The 15497-nt window shown below is 37.5% G+C and overlaps 1 protein-coding gene across 2 annotated transcripts in view; it reads left to right on the forward strand.

The window, feature by feature from the left end:
- kdm4b (lysine (K)-specific demethylase 4B) overlaps positions 1-15497 on the forward strand; it is a 280148-nt gene that overhangs the window by 88164 nt on the left and 176487 nt on the right. For both annotated transcript variants that reach the window (XM_055658796.1, XM_055658797.1), the window contains 2 exons: positions 8129-8178; positions 14664-14767. In XM_055658796.1, the coding sequence (XP_055514771.1) occupies positions 8129-8178; positions 14664-14767 (154 nt within the window). The remainder of the gene's footprint in view (positions 1-8128; positions 8179-14663; positions 14768-15497) is intronic.

Below are 15497 nucleotides of genomic sequence, written 5' to 3' on the forward strand. Positions count from 1 at the left end.
GTCCACTGTGGCCCACGTGATCTCCCGGTTGCCAAACACTTTTAACTCCCCTTCCCACTCTTGACCTTTGTGTGCTGGGCCTCCTCCATTGTCAGATTGAGACTAAATGCAAATTGGAGGAGCAGCACCTCCTATTTCGGTTGGGCAGTTTGCAACCCAGCAAATTGAATATTGATTTTTCTACCTTCAAGTAATACTTGCATCCCCTCTATCTCCATCCGTCCCCACCCTAGTTGCCGTACTAGGTTCACAGTCATTCTGATGAGATTTATTGTCTATATAGCTCATTATCACCTAACCCATAGCCAACAATAGACCATCATTAGTTTTTTGCATATATTTAATTAATTTGTTCTATATCTTTCTATATCTGTCGTTTACCTTTCCCCTGATTCTTAATCTGCAGAGGGTCTTGACCCAAATTCCTTTTTTCAGGGGATGCTGCCCGACCTGCTGCGTTTCTCCAGTTTTACCAGCATCTGCTGGTCCTTCCCACACAAATCCTTCTAGTTCAGGTTTACATCAAAGCTTGTAAATGGCTTCATAATAACAAAGTTATTGTTGAGAAGGATAATTTTATCATCCTCATGAAACTCTTTTCCCAGGAAGGTTCTTCCTCCCTAGTAGATTGCCTAGGCTTTATTTGAAGGTGTTCAGCTTAAAGAACAACTTCACTGGTGTACAATTGCTGTCCCACAAATGGTGATCATGTACTTCATTAAATGTTGGTCAATTTCAGGTATTTCTTTGTTCAGTAAATGCCAAATGAATGTTGTCTACAGAGCAGTGAGAAGTCGTTCTCATTGTAATGAGATTATATAAAATTATTGGATAGTTGGAGAGTCACAAATCTGAAATATTATTGGAGTTAGGAATGCCCAGCCTGATGAGATGCAGAAGAAAGATGAAGGCATTAAAATTTGCAATATTTAGGATATGCTGTGTTTGTTAAAAACATTTCAATGTTAGCAATTGAGTTAAAAGGAAAAATACAACCCATTTAATAATACAATCAATTTGGCCTGGCTAATTTCTGGATTGTCATTTCAAATGGAACCAATGAATTTTATTTTACGAATCGTAATCAACATTTCTACTTTTAATTGAGTCCAAGGTAGTTGATGTTCAAAGCTAAAAGCTCATGAAAGTAACCATTTATTTACATTGTAACTGTGCAGAACTGTGGAAAGTGACATGAACAGCTGGAAATCTGTCCTTGATTGGAGGCACAGGTTGCTTCTCCATATATGTGTAGGAAGGAACTGCAGATGCAGATTGAAACTGAAGATAAACACAAAATGCTGGGGTAATTCAGCAGGACAGGCAGCATCTCTGGAGAGAAGGAATGGGTGACGTTTCGGGTCGAGACCCTACTTCAGACCAGTCTTGCTTCGCCATATATTAAGCTTGCACCATTGTCCTATCTCGGGAGAGTGAAATTCCACTGGCAACGGCCTAGGTGCAGGTACTTGTCTGGTGAGAGTGAAGGGAGTGAAAATCGGAGGGAATACATTTGTTTACTCCACTTGGTGATTTCGTACAATAAATAAATTGGATGTACAGTATTGTTTAGAACAGCTTTGTAGGCAAATGTTTGTCCAGGTCTCTTGATTATTTACAGGTCATGGTTGAAGGAAATCTATTCCAAGTAAGGTAGGGAGCCTTTTTTTTTACCGCTACCAGTCCAAGTCTGAGTGATACTGAAATGGTGATCTCAAATTGGCAGTGAATATTGGGGTTGATTTTTTAATTTAGTGTAATTTATTATTATTACGTGTACAGAGGTACATTGAAAAGCTTTTTTGTGTGTTATCCAGTCAACAAATGACTTTAGATGATTACAATCAACTAGTCCACAGTGTACAGGATAAAGGGAATGATGTTTAGTGCAGCTAAAGTCCAGTAAAGCTCGATTAAAGATATTTAACATAAAGCATAAGGATATGCAGTTTCACAACCTCTCTAGAAGGGTTTCGGCCCAAAACTTTGCCTATTTCCTTCGCCCCATAGATGCTGCTGCACCCGCTGAGTTTCTCCAGCATTTTTGTGTACCCTCGATTAAAGATAGTTCCAGGGTCTCCAATGAGGAAGAAAGTAGGTTAGAGTCACTCTCTAGTTGGTGATAGCGTGATTCAGTTGCCTGATGTCAGTTGGGAAGAAACTGTCCTTGAATCTGGAGGTATGCATTTTCATTTCTTTGCCTGATGGGTGAGGGGAAAAGTGGGATTGACCAGGGTGAGACGTCCTCGATTATGCTGGTGGCCTTGTCGATTCAGCACGAAGTGTAGATGGAGTCAATGGAACAGAAATTAGTTTGCATGATGGTCTGGGTTGCGTCCACAATTCTCTGCAATTTCTTGTGGTCTTGGATGGAGCTGTTCCCAAACCATGCTGTGATGCCTCACGATAAAATGCTTTCTATGGGGCATCTAGAATTTTTGATGCAAGACTTTTATGTTCAGGAAAGAACTCTTGGGAAAGAGGAAGGTTGCAGAATGGTTTGACATATCTCTTAGTTGGTTTTATAGTTATGTAGTATGTATCCTAGTCAATTTTTAATGTCTGTATGCAAGTCGAGCAGTAGACAAATAACTAAATTCTATTTTGGCTCATTGGCTTCAACACACATTTGAAATGTCTAGATTTTATTTAATACTTATTTCAGATCACAAAAATCCAAAGACAACTTGGACATGTCAGTATATCGGTACAGAAACTCATCGTTAACTTTAATGAACAATATTCTGTTTTTTTTTTTGTCACGTGTTAGAAATTGTAATAGTGGAGAATGATTTCATAAAGACTTAAATAAAGGCTTACAGCTACGTTGTATGTATTATGGTTATTTTGAGTCATTGAAATACCTTTGAAATGTAGTCACTGTTGTAACTTGAGTATATTAATATTATCAAAAAAGGTGAATTAACGCCAAGGTAATTAGTGTCAGTCACATCCTGAAAAAGTAGAAGATACTAGTATGTGATGAAGATAAATCACAATAAAGGATGTGTAACCTGAACCATTGGGTAGTGTTTTGTGTCACAAAAGCAGATATTGGGTTTCTGCTTTCCAGTACCTGGTCTTGATATCTGCATCTGTTCATCTTTATGATCCTGCAGCTGCGTCTGGGGGAAAAAGATCTTGCTTGTCCTATTGTGTTCTCTATTTTGCCCTCAAACCTTTTATGTTCTAGGATATTATTTGCCTTTTAGTTTCTGACACATTTGTTCTTGTGCCTTTTTACTTTCATGTGCCTGCTCTCTACTGCAAGAGCGCATTTTTCTCCCGTTAGAGTAAGTGCACCAATGTCTTTCTTTTGTTCTGCATGAAGATCTCTCTGCTTCCAGAAGGTGTCAGTATGTCATGTTTACCCCAAACCTGAATGTCGGCAAGAGAAAACTATTTATTTGTTCGTAATATTTTATCAATTCAGCTCACTTTAAGCAGATGAGTAAATGGTGATTGTAGTCCAAAATAAAATTATATGTCCCTTTTCATGCAGATTAATGGCATTTTTTTTGGTTTTGATTACTTCAAGTTTGGTTTGTATTGACCAACCTGGATGTAGTATATTTTTGTTTGTTGATGGCCATATTTGGTGTTTTCCCGATTGCCTAAGATCACCACACAAATGAGCATTGTTTTACTAATCTAATTTAATTCTTAAAATGTGCATTTATGAACATAAATCCACATTTATATTTGAATGATTGATTAATCTGCATTACCCTAATCCGAGTTTTGGATTAAGCTAACCAAACAAGTTCATGTTTTCAATGTAAATCAGCCTAAAGATGAAACATCCTTTAATAAAGCATCACACAAGTTGCTTAAACAAAATTTGAAATCATGTGTTATGGGTAAAATACCGCATTGGTTTGAAGATTGGTTAATGGACAGAAAAAAAAGAGTAGGAATAAATGGGCCATTTTCAGGTTGAGGCAGTGCTGGGATTGAAGCTGTTCTATAATTTATATCAATAGTTTGGATGAGGAAATAAAGTGTAATCTAAAGATAGACAATAGGTGCAGGAGAAGGCCATTCGGCCCCTCGAGCCAGCACCGCCATTCAATGTGATCATGGCTGATCATCCACAATCAATACCCGTTCCTGAAGTTTACTGATGGTACGACATAAGGTGGCTGATAAGGAAGTTAAAGACTTGCTTCCAGGGATGTGGGCAGACTATGTGAATGGTCAATGGAACACGACTGAGTATGATTCTATTGAATTCATAGACACTGAGAATGTACAGGTATGAAGAGTTTTTGGCACATTTTTTTGTTTTTTATATATTCTGAACAAAGTTTATTTTGGAAAAAAATCTACTTTGCATTAAAAATAAGAAAGGTAAAACATTTTGAAATGGTGAGGTAGCAAAGGTTTTGAAGTTTTAGAAGAACTTGGGTGTTCAGTACTTCAATCACTGGAAGTTAACATATCGAACTGGCTAATTTGACCAAGCTGAATATTTTTAAGGTCCATCTTAAGTTGAACATGAGATTGGAATTTGTCTAACTGAACTGATGCCTGCTTCAAGGTGCAAAGGAGTGCATCATCCCAATCATCTCAGTCTGTCATGGTATTGCATCATCACTGGAGATTGTAAATCAAAGGACTGCGGTGGATAGGTAGCTGGAATTAGGGGAAAAAAGTAAACTGCCTCTTTTTTGAGTTTCGATTCAAATCATCAATAGAAATAATCTGTGCTGCTGAAATATTCATCGATAATTTCTATTCTGTCATTTTTAATGAACAATGTGCAGTTTTTAGACTACCACAGCATATGTGTTCTGAAATTTGGATTAAGAGGTCATGGTTCATGTCGTAAGCATTGAACTGCATATCGTTTCAAACTTTTCTGAAAAGCACCACATTACGTGATATTTGTCTGAAAGTTGCATCCTGGTTATCGAGAACTGACATCCATCACAATGGCACATTTTGACTAATTAGTGGATTTACTGCATGGGAATAATATTGAGAACTGTTCATGGAATGGTGAATTGTAAGTAAGCATTTTCCATATAACATCCTTCAGTATCTCTTTCAGCTAATATTTTGATTTTGATTAATGAATTATTTTTCCATTAAATGAATCTTGTTTTCAGTGTGCTATGTTTCTGTTGTGCTGCAGCAAGTAAAACTGTAATTGTTCTATCTGGGACATATGACAATAAAACACTCTTGACTTTTGACTCTTGTTTATTCCTATTGTTAAGGCCCTGTCCCACTGTACGAGGTTACTCACAAACTCTCCCGAGTTTTCCCCTTGATTCGAACTCGGGGAATGTCGGGTAATGTCAGTAGCGAGCCCGTAGGAGTCCGTAGATGTTTCGTAGCGGCTCGTAATGCCAGCCGTAGGAACTCGGGGCATCGGGTAAGTCGGGACGTATTTTCAGCATGATGAAAAATGTCCACGAGTTAAAAAAAAAATAGTCCCGGGTACCTACGAACGGCTATTACAGTAATTCTCCGAGTTTGAATCAAGGGGAAAACTCGGGAGAGTTCGTGAAAACTCGGGCAAGTGGTACAGGTCCTTTATTATTTTTCATTTTCTTTCAACTGAATTTCAAATTCATTTAATTAAGAATCACATACAAAAGCAGAAATATTGTATTTTTGTGGCAGACGTTTAGTGTTTTTCATGCAAAGCATCATTTATATGCAGTCAGAGCAGTTATGGCTCCTGAGGGGATAAACCTGAAGTATTCGGATTTATTACAATCTCCAGTTCCACTTCCCTTTATACTGACAGTTGTTTAGGTAAGAGATTGGTGCTTCCTTAGCTGGCTCCTGATATTTATTTCACAAAATTCAGCTGCTTTACCCAGAGGCAGCTATGATGTTAGAACTTTATTTTGGAATGATAAAGGATTATTGTAGTTTAAAGCAGTGTGATGCCAGAGCCAGTTCTGGGATTAGCCACTTTGGGTTTCTCTCCATGAGGTGTTTTAATCATTGGACAATAACAAATGGAAACTTTTGTGTTGGGACTTCAAGTGGAACCAGGGAAAAAAAGTTTCTCACCTGTTGGATCTTAAATCTAATTCAAGTGTCACAGTCATGCCGCCACAAATGACTGGTTGTAACCTATTAAGCATACAATTATTCAAAAGGACAGATTTTCCCATTCTCTTTTAAAGCCAGTTATTTTGTTTGACATTGTTCTGATAAATACTGAGTGTAACCTCATAGTTTGTATGTTTTGAAAAGTACTTTTTTTGGTATTAATTTTGTTGCGAAGCATTAGCAATGTTTTAGTATCTGACTAGTTTACAAAAGCTGTTGAAGAATGAGATCACGTAAGAGTGAAATGTGCTCTGGCCAGGATATAAATTGAAGAATAATTGTCAAATCCACTTGAAATGTGTTGTGCAACTTTCATCCTTTTTTTGCACTCATGAAACTAATACATTATGTAGTGACTGTGACAACTATAGACGAGCGATAATCTAGATTAGAAGTTCAGTAACTAACTCGTGAATTATACCTTATAATTCAGCTTTGCAAGTGGAGATGTTTTTTATCTTTCTGTGTAAACCATGACCTATTCAATTTAAATGTTGTGCTAAAAGCATGCTTAATGTAATGTCCTAGCAACTGTGGCGATTCTTGAAGATTCATAGCAGCACTTTAAACCATATGTTATAATACGCAGCAATAAAAAAAACTTATGTCGGAAGTCAGTGGGTCAAGCAGTATCTGTGGGGAAAGAAATTGTTGATGTTTCAGGTCAAAATCTTGCATTAGAGGGTGGACCTGAAAAATCAACCATTGCTGTTCCGCCATAGATGCTAAATCTGCTGAGTTTCTCCAGATAATTTTTCATAAATTATCAAAACTTTGTTCTCTTTCTCTTCAGGCTCTAAGTGTTTCAGGAGGCCAGTTCTACAAGCTCAGTGGATAAGGATATTATAAGGATATTAGGTGTATAGTAAACAAACTACTGGAAGAAGCCAGCGGGTCTACTTAGCGGCAAGACCAAAGACAACTGGGCGATTGTTTCGGCGAACACTCAGGCTCAGTGCGCCTTGGCCTACACAATCTCCTGGTTGCCAATCATTTTGAGCTGAGCTGCCTCCACTGTCAGAGTTGAGAGCACATGCAGATTGGAGGAACAGCACCTCATATTTCACTTGGGCAGCATACAACCCAGCGTTATGAAGAAGGGTCTCGACCCGAAATGTTGCCCATTCCTTCTCTCCAGAGATGCTGCCTGTCCCGCTGAATTACTCCAGCTTTTTTGTCTATCTGCGATATGAATATTGAATGATCTAATTTCAAGAAACCCTTCCATCCCCTCTCTTTCTGTCCCTCCCTCACCATAGTCTGTTGGTTTTACTGTTTGTATTCCCTTGTTATCACCTCCTTCACAGCCAACAATGAACCATTGTGGTCTTTGTCATCGGTGCCAGCTCTGATCTGTTCTGTACCTTTCCACACCTCTCGTTTACCTCTCTCTTGACTCTCAGTCTGAAGAAGGGTCTCCGCCCGAAACGTCACCTATTTTTTCCAGAGATGCTGCCTGACCCGCTGAGTTACTCCATTTTTTTTTTGCTAACTTGGTTGGGCATAAAAATCCCGGAACCGCTTTGATTGGTGGGGCATGAGGCACAATGAGAAATAGCTTTCTGGGAATAGTTCAGAGTGAACTCTTTCGATAAATACCAAGTTCAGTTGACAATGGCACAAGTGGAACTCCAGCCAGCTGCGTAGTACTGCCTTCTAGTTAGATAAACATAAACATAAACAATATTCAAACATTAGTTTCTTATTTTATCTTTGATTTAATCATCATTAGAGGGAGCTTGCTTTATTGTCTTAACTATGTTGTATCAGTGTCTACATTCAAAGAAGTTCTTTCATAGGTTATGACCTGGAGAGATTGGACAAAGTCATACTATATATTCATAAGAGCGCAGAGGATCCATTTTAAACTTGTACAGCAAATCTGATAATTAAAAAAAATTAGTGATATTTGCCTAAATCATTCAGTGCCGCTGTCAAATGTCAATCTCTGCTTGAAAAGCCAAGTTCTCATTACCAAAACTATTGAACTGCAACGTATTTAAAAATTGTACCATAATTTAAATTGACTAATTTAATATCTTTCAATTTATTATAGGTATGCAATACCACCAGAACATGGGAAAAGGCTAGAACGGCTCGCAAAAGGTAAGCAAGCACAAATATCAGCAAATAATCTTTCTGCACTCATTTCATTACTTGGATCTTGATCCTGGAAGCACTCAAAAAGCCAAATAAAACAGGCATAGCAATAATGGACCATGGTACTGTAAGGAACAGGAATAAATAACAAAGGTAAGTTTATAGTATATATAAATATCAGTTATTTTCTTTTGCTTGTACTTACAGCTGCAATGGTTGAAATATTTGATATAATTTTTACACAGCCATATTTTTATGAAAACCTGGTCTTAGCGTTTGCTTGAGATGAGATCAATGCACATTTATACCCATTCTGGTATTCACTTGACATGTGCTATACATATTGGCAATATTCTGGTATCCTTAAACACCGTTTTTTTTGATAGCATCAATTAAATTCTCACGTTATTGTCACAGGAAGTGCTGCTTAAGGTAGAGAGTTAAAACTTTTTTGGAAAAAATATCCAGTATTATTTTATTGGCACTGGTTGTTTTAAGCTAATGCTATCATCTATATATGTATAAAAATCTGATCTTGGATGGTTGCCGGTTATATTTAATAAGCATCCTTTATCAGAATTGTATCATTCCAAGTAATTGCTGGAAATGTATTCTTAACTCATCGTGTTAGAATGAATTTTAAAAACATCTTCATGAGCTAGAATGTGTGAAGAAACAAATAAATACATATTTATATTATAATTGTGTTGAAATATCTTGAAGCATTTATAGTGGATTGATTTGTAGCCAAGCATGGCATTTATGTACATCTTTTGGTGTTATTTATTGAGGGAGCAGTGTTAAACTATTGGAATATACTCTGCAGTACCTCATAATCACAATGAATGTCTGCTAAATTGTTGAGCATTCAATTTTCAATTTACTACAGCCCATGTTGGAATCATTCTGGGAGAAAGAGACACACCTATTTATATTGTCAACTCTTACTGATGCAACAACTTTACGTTTGACGCATCTTTAAATTGCATATGTCCAGGTTAATTGAATTTTCCCTTCTAAATTGATAAAATCCTGACTGGGAAATTATCACTTTCTTTATTGTTATTGGCTCCACATCCTGGAATCACCGAATGAAGAATGTTATTTCTCAGAAGGATCTCAGCGGCTTAAGTAGATTATGTAATTTTGTTGGGGAATGTTCTCTTTCACAAATCGAGGTCAGCCGCTGTATAGTTACTATCCATAAGCAATTTCTAATTTTTCATTGGAATTGGTAAAATGATAAAGATTTCACTATAAATTTATTATGTTGGCATTTGGCAAGGCAGCATGCATTTTTTATTGGTAAATATTGATAAATGTTCATGTTGCAGCAGTTATTTAAACTGCAATAAAACTAGCTTATTTGATGCTTACATTTTACACAGTTCTGAAAATTCAAAACATTAAGAATCAAAACGGGTGCCTGGAAATAAGTGTGAATATTATTTATTGCAATTATTTTTTAAAAACCTGTCTGCTAAGCCTAGATTTTGGCTGCTCTGGCTATAAATGTGTTCTATTTGTCTGTATGCTTCACATACTTTTCACTTAACACTGGAGGTGCACAATTATTTATGTAGGACAAAAATGGACAATATTCTTCAGTTATTATTTTGTCAGCCTTTGATGTAGGCTTCCAGAAGTCTAGTCATTCAGCTTTTATTCCCATCATCTGTACATCACAGTTAATGCTCTTTCCATAATTGAATCTATACTGATTCACTATGTCAAAGATTAAGTATGAAATATCATAACGTTTCCTTTAATTTTTTTTATAATTGGTTTTGAATGTTCTCTTTAAACATGAGCAGAAATGATCCGGTGTCATCAAAAATAATATTTTTTTTTGCATCTCATTTACTTAAAACGTATTCACTTATAAATAGTAGAATATTATTTCATTTATAGTTTAATAAAAAATGTTGATTCATCTAATTATAATGTACCTGCTATACAGCAACTTCTGGTCATTGCAGATGTGGTTCTGAATGCAAAAAAAGTGAATGTTGATAGCTGAACACACTATTTAAAATGGCGTAAAATTCTGCTTCACTGTATAGATACCCATTCAATTGTAACGAACATTGAAATTTAGATAAAGTTAGAACTTGTCGTTGATAGTTATGATGTGTCTATTTTAGTCAAATAACCATTTAAGAGTAACAAAATAACTGAAAGATCAACTCTATTTCCATAGATGCTGCCTGACCTGCTGAGCATTTCCAGCATTGCAGTTTTTCTTTCAGATTTCCAGTGCCTGCAGTTTTTTAAAAAATCCGATAACCATTTTAATATGCTAAATTTTATATTCTGCTGAACAGCCTCTCTAGCATTAATATTACATGTTCTGGTTGTTGCATCTTATTAATGCTCCTTAATTGTTACAGGGATTTTCATTTAAAAAAACAATCTTTCATCCATTTTGTATGAAAACTTCCTTTCCCCTATTGGTTTGATTTTGCACCTGATTTGGAGTTTTTTTTCTCCAACTAACTCTTTCCAGTTCAGACACTTCAGGGTTTGCGAATCGCTTTCTCAGTTTAGTTGGGTTAACGATCATGCATCAACAAGGGCCCCACAGATCTCAAAGTTAGAGAATTAAATCTTACTGACAGAAGTAAATTTTGGCCAATTTTTCTTCCTTGCAGTTCATGGCCCTTCATAGCAGCGGATCTTCCATACCATTGCTGTGTTCTGTAGTTACCTACTTGTATGTGGGCATATTAATTACCCACCATATCCCATTCTGGGAAAATTGAACTGAAAGGGGTGATTTATGAGTTTTGCTGAATGCCCCAAAAATGTTTTTAAATGTCACAACCTTAATACTCTTAAACCTCTAACGCTAACTTGTTTTTCACAAGCTCGGCAACTTATTTCCCTATTTGGTCTTGGTCCATTTTTAAAGTAGGCATGCTGAGAATTGATGTGTTCAGAAGTGATTTCATTTTTGAAGTAGTACTTTAATAAAAGGAGTTCTTCATTGGGAATAAACATAGTACAATGAGAAATATTTTACAGTTTTAAATGAGTTTTCTCACGCACAATAATGTAGCAAATGATTTGCTTTTAAGGTATAAAATGAAACCGGGTCTTGTTGGCCACTTTTGGCCCAGCTTGCACTTAGATCGATTGCAAGCAGGGGGCTGAAAAACAGACTCTTCTGCATCTGAAACGTACCTTGGAGTTGAGTGAGGCTTCAGCAGTGAACAAGCCTTGAGTGCCTGTTGATGCCTCATTCTTTGACTTGGGGGTGGAGCTTTGTCTTCTGTCCAGGCTTGTTTACAGTTTTTGGATGTTTCCCGTAATTCAAAGAAATATGAAACCTATGAAGAGTGGTTTAAATATTAGGCATTATACAACGGTTCAATTTGATGCAGCCTGAGATTTACTTCAAATTATAGAAATAATTAAAATAGCTAAAAATGTATCATCTAATTGCACTTACTGTTTCGCAGCTATTTCACAATGCTGGGAATCCCCATTTAAAGCATTGGGGTCGGTGTGAAAATGGTTGAGGCAATTTTCCCAGCAAGATGGTATGGAATCCCAGCCTGTTAGGGGCTTTGCTGCTGGACCTCATATGGAGAGGACATCCACCATGTAGTTACATAATGCAGTGGTGATTATCACTCATTTCTAGAATTTTGCCAGGTAGCAGTAGCTGAATGCTGATGGTTCAGTGCAGAGCCAATGGTCACAGTCAACTTGATGCAGTCTGAGATTTATTTGGTGTAGTGTGCGGTCAATGTTATTATCAAAGCCTCAAGACTACTTCAAATGTTGAAAATTGCAGGAAACAAGCTGCTGAGAAGAAATCTCATTGCATTAATGCTTTCTGATTTTGATTGCCTTCAAAATGTGGTTAAGTCGAGTTGGTCTTGGAATGAACAAATAACTTTCAGGCGACTTTTGCTTATTCATTTTCCACTGTTAGCCAACATTATGTTAAGACAACAAAAGACCCTGCAAACATTGTGTTGACATGTTAAGTCATAAGATTTTTCTTTCGTGTTATTTTTCTTGTATAACTTTTCCCCGTTTGAATTTTCTTTTGCCCTGCCTCACAATAAGTTTATGGAGCGAAATTAATGGAAGATTTCTGCTGCTAAGGTGTTGAACTTGATTCATTCTGACTGGAGTGATTGAGATAAATATGTAACTTAAATTGGCAACATTGGATTTTTGTTAATGGTGAAATCCATCATTGTCAAATGTGCTTTTCCACTAATAGAATTGATCAGAGTTGGTGTGTGCTAGCTGACAAATGTGATAAGGTGAAAGTCATGTTGTGTTGTGACATTGTTAGTAATCAGTTACAAAATAAAACTGGTAACTTCCACGGATCTTGACTAATTGGACAAAAAATCGTGTGTTTTTGCTAGTCACAAAAAAAAATCTGAATAAAAGCTGAAAACACATATACTATTTTTCTGACCTGGACTACTCTGTGCAAAGATCATGATCATAAATGATAGGAATAGAATTAGGTAATTCGGTCCATCGTTTACTCCACCATTCAATCATGGTCTATCTCTCCCTCCTCACCCCATTCTCCTGCCTTCTCCCCGTAAACTCTACACCCATACTAATCAAGAATCCTATCTATCTCTGCCTTAAATATATCCATTGATTTTACCTGCACAGCCTTCTGTGGCAAAGAATTCCACAGATTCACCACCCTTTGACTAAAGACATTTCTCCTCATCTCCATCTTAAAAGAATGTCCTTTAATTCTGAGGCTATGATCTCTCGTCCTAGACTCTCCCACTAGTGGAAACATCCTCTCCACATCCACTCTATCCAAGCCTTTCGCAATTATGTACGTTTCAATTCTTCTAAATTCCAGCGAATATTGGCCCAGTGCCATCAAGCGCTCATCATATGTTAACCTACTATTTCTGGGATCATTGTTGTAAACCTTCTCTGGACTCTCCAAAGCCAGCACGTCCTTCCTCGGATATGGTCCCCAAAATTGCTCACAATATTCGAAATGCAGCCTGACCAGCGGCTTACAGAGCCTCAGCATTACACCCCTGTTTTTGTATATAAGGCACCTCGAAATAAATGCTAGCATTGCGTTTGCTTTCTTTACTACTGATTCGATTTGCAAATTAACTTTTTGGGAATCCTGCACTAGCATTCCCAAGTCTCTTTGCACCTCCGATTTCTGCATTCTCTCCCCATTTAGAAAATAATTTACGCCTTTATTCCTAAGGCATCTCACCAAAACAACCTACTCACCTGCATACTTTAACTTTAATTAGCAGCCATTTCCTTTCCTCTCTAAAACACACACTTTGATCTTTCCAATTGCCATTCTAGTCCACTATCTTAAAATGTCCGTTTGTATAAAATTTCAGTTTCTCAACTCTAAAACCAATGTCTGCATTTGCTTTGTGGCTCTTGTAAGTTAATTTTGTATTTTTCCTCTCCTATTGCTGAGCTAGAGAAACTGGCAAGGACAGAGGTTGTTGATCTTTGTACACTCTGATAATCTCTACCCTTCATGCATTCATCTCTGATCCCTGAGTCACCCCCATCACTTTTTTTATCCCCCTCTCTTTCCTCTCCCCATCTTTTTCCATTCATATACCTCTCCCCAGCTTTACATTTCTGTACTCCTCTTCTCACCTTATCTGACACCCTTTTGTTCATTTTATCTCTAGCCTTCACCTCCATGGATTTGAGAATACTAAAATAATCTAATCATGCTTCTGATACTCAGTGGGCATGAATTTGAAAATGTTTCCACTATGTCCTCAGTCAAGTTTCCAACGATGTGTCGTCAACACCTTCAGGAAGAGGAGGGAAAAAAACAGTTATATACATTGTTTAAGAGGGAACTGCAGATGCTGGAGAATCGAAGGTTACACAAAGGCAGATGCTGGAGAATCGAAGGTTACGCTCGGTCCGCAATAACCAAGCTGACCTCCCGGTGGCTCAGCACTTCAACTCCCCCTCCCACTCCGCCTCCGACCTCTCTGTCCTGGGTCTCCTCCATGGCCACAGCGAGCAGCACCGAAATTGGAGGAACAGCACCTCATATTCCGTTTGGGGAGTCTGCACCCCGGGGGCATGAACATCGAATTCTCCCAATTTTGTTAGTCCTTGCTGTCTCCTCCCCTTCCTCAGCCCCCCTGCTGTCTCCTCCCATCCCCCAGCCTTCTGGCTACTCCTCCTTTTCCCTTGCTTGTCCCCACCCACCCCCGCCCCCGATCAGTCTGAAGAAGGGTTTCGGCCCGAAACGTTGCCTATTTCCTTCGCTCCATAGATGCTGCTGCACCCGCTGAGTTTCTCCAGCTTTTTTGTGTAACCCTAGTTATATACATTGTTTTGTTTATTATAATTAAGGTGAATCTGCAGAGTTTGACCATTGGCTTTCAAAAGAAAAACTAATTATGATAGATTACTGTATTTTAATGTTATGCAGTATTAATAGTGTCAAGAATATTATGACTTTTTTCTGTTTCTGTCTTTGTTTGCAGGCTTCTTTCCAGGCAGCTCTCAAGGATGTGATGCATTTCTTCGCCACAAAATGACTCTCATATCGCCCTCCATATTGAAGAAGTACAGCATTCCTTTTAACAGGGTAGGTCTTTCTGTTAGGTCTGATTCAGATGCATCCTGTCACATATTGTTAGTTTCTTTACACGTGCTACCCAGAACCAAAGATAATTGAGATGTAAATCGTTCTGTGCGAGGTAAGGCAATTGCTGTTATTTATTGCAGCAATAGAACTAGAGCAAGAATTGTTTTCTTGTAAAATTTTGGAAAATATTAAAATTCACATCAGTTGGTTTTCAATTTTGGTCAATAAAATGATTAAATTCCTCCAAATGTACCCTAGTTTACAAGATAAAATAAAAATAAATATATGTGCATTTGGAATTGTTGTTAAACTATTCCCTTAAGAGGACGATGCACTTTTGCAATATAGTAGTTATTACAAAACTGAATAAGGATGTGATTTTGGAAGCATGTCATTTTAAATTGCATTTAAACAGTTGCAGTTCTGCTGGAGGTTTCTTTAACTTGCAGATTAAGTGAACCTGATAGTACACAATCTGTGCTCTGCAGAATCTCAGCTTGCCTTACTATGAGACAGAAATGGCCTACAGGGTCAATGTTGACTCCCAATAGACCAATCCTATCAGCTCTTATGCTCGCTCCTTTTTTCCCTGCAGTTTATGATCTTCCACATTCCCTTTTGATTTGTTTGCCACTTATCTATGCTGAAAGTTAATTTGGTAGCTAATCAAGCTGCCAACATGTTTTTGGGGATCTGGGAGGAAAGAGGTGGCGTACATAGCAAAAATGTA

The sequence above is a fragment of the Leucoraja erinacea genome, chromosome 29 (genome assembly GCF_028641065.1).
Source record: "Leucoraja erinacea ecotype New England chromosome 29, Leri_hhj_1, whole genome shotgun sequence".
NCBI classification, from domain to species: Eukaryota; Metazoa; Chordata; class Chondrichthyes; order Rajiformes; family Rajidae; genus Leucoraja; species Leucoraja erinaceus.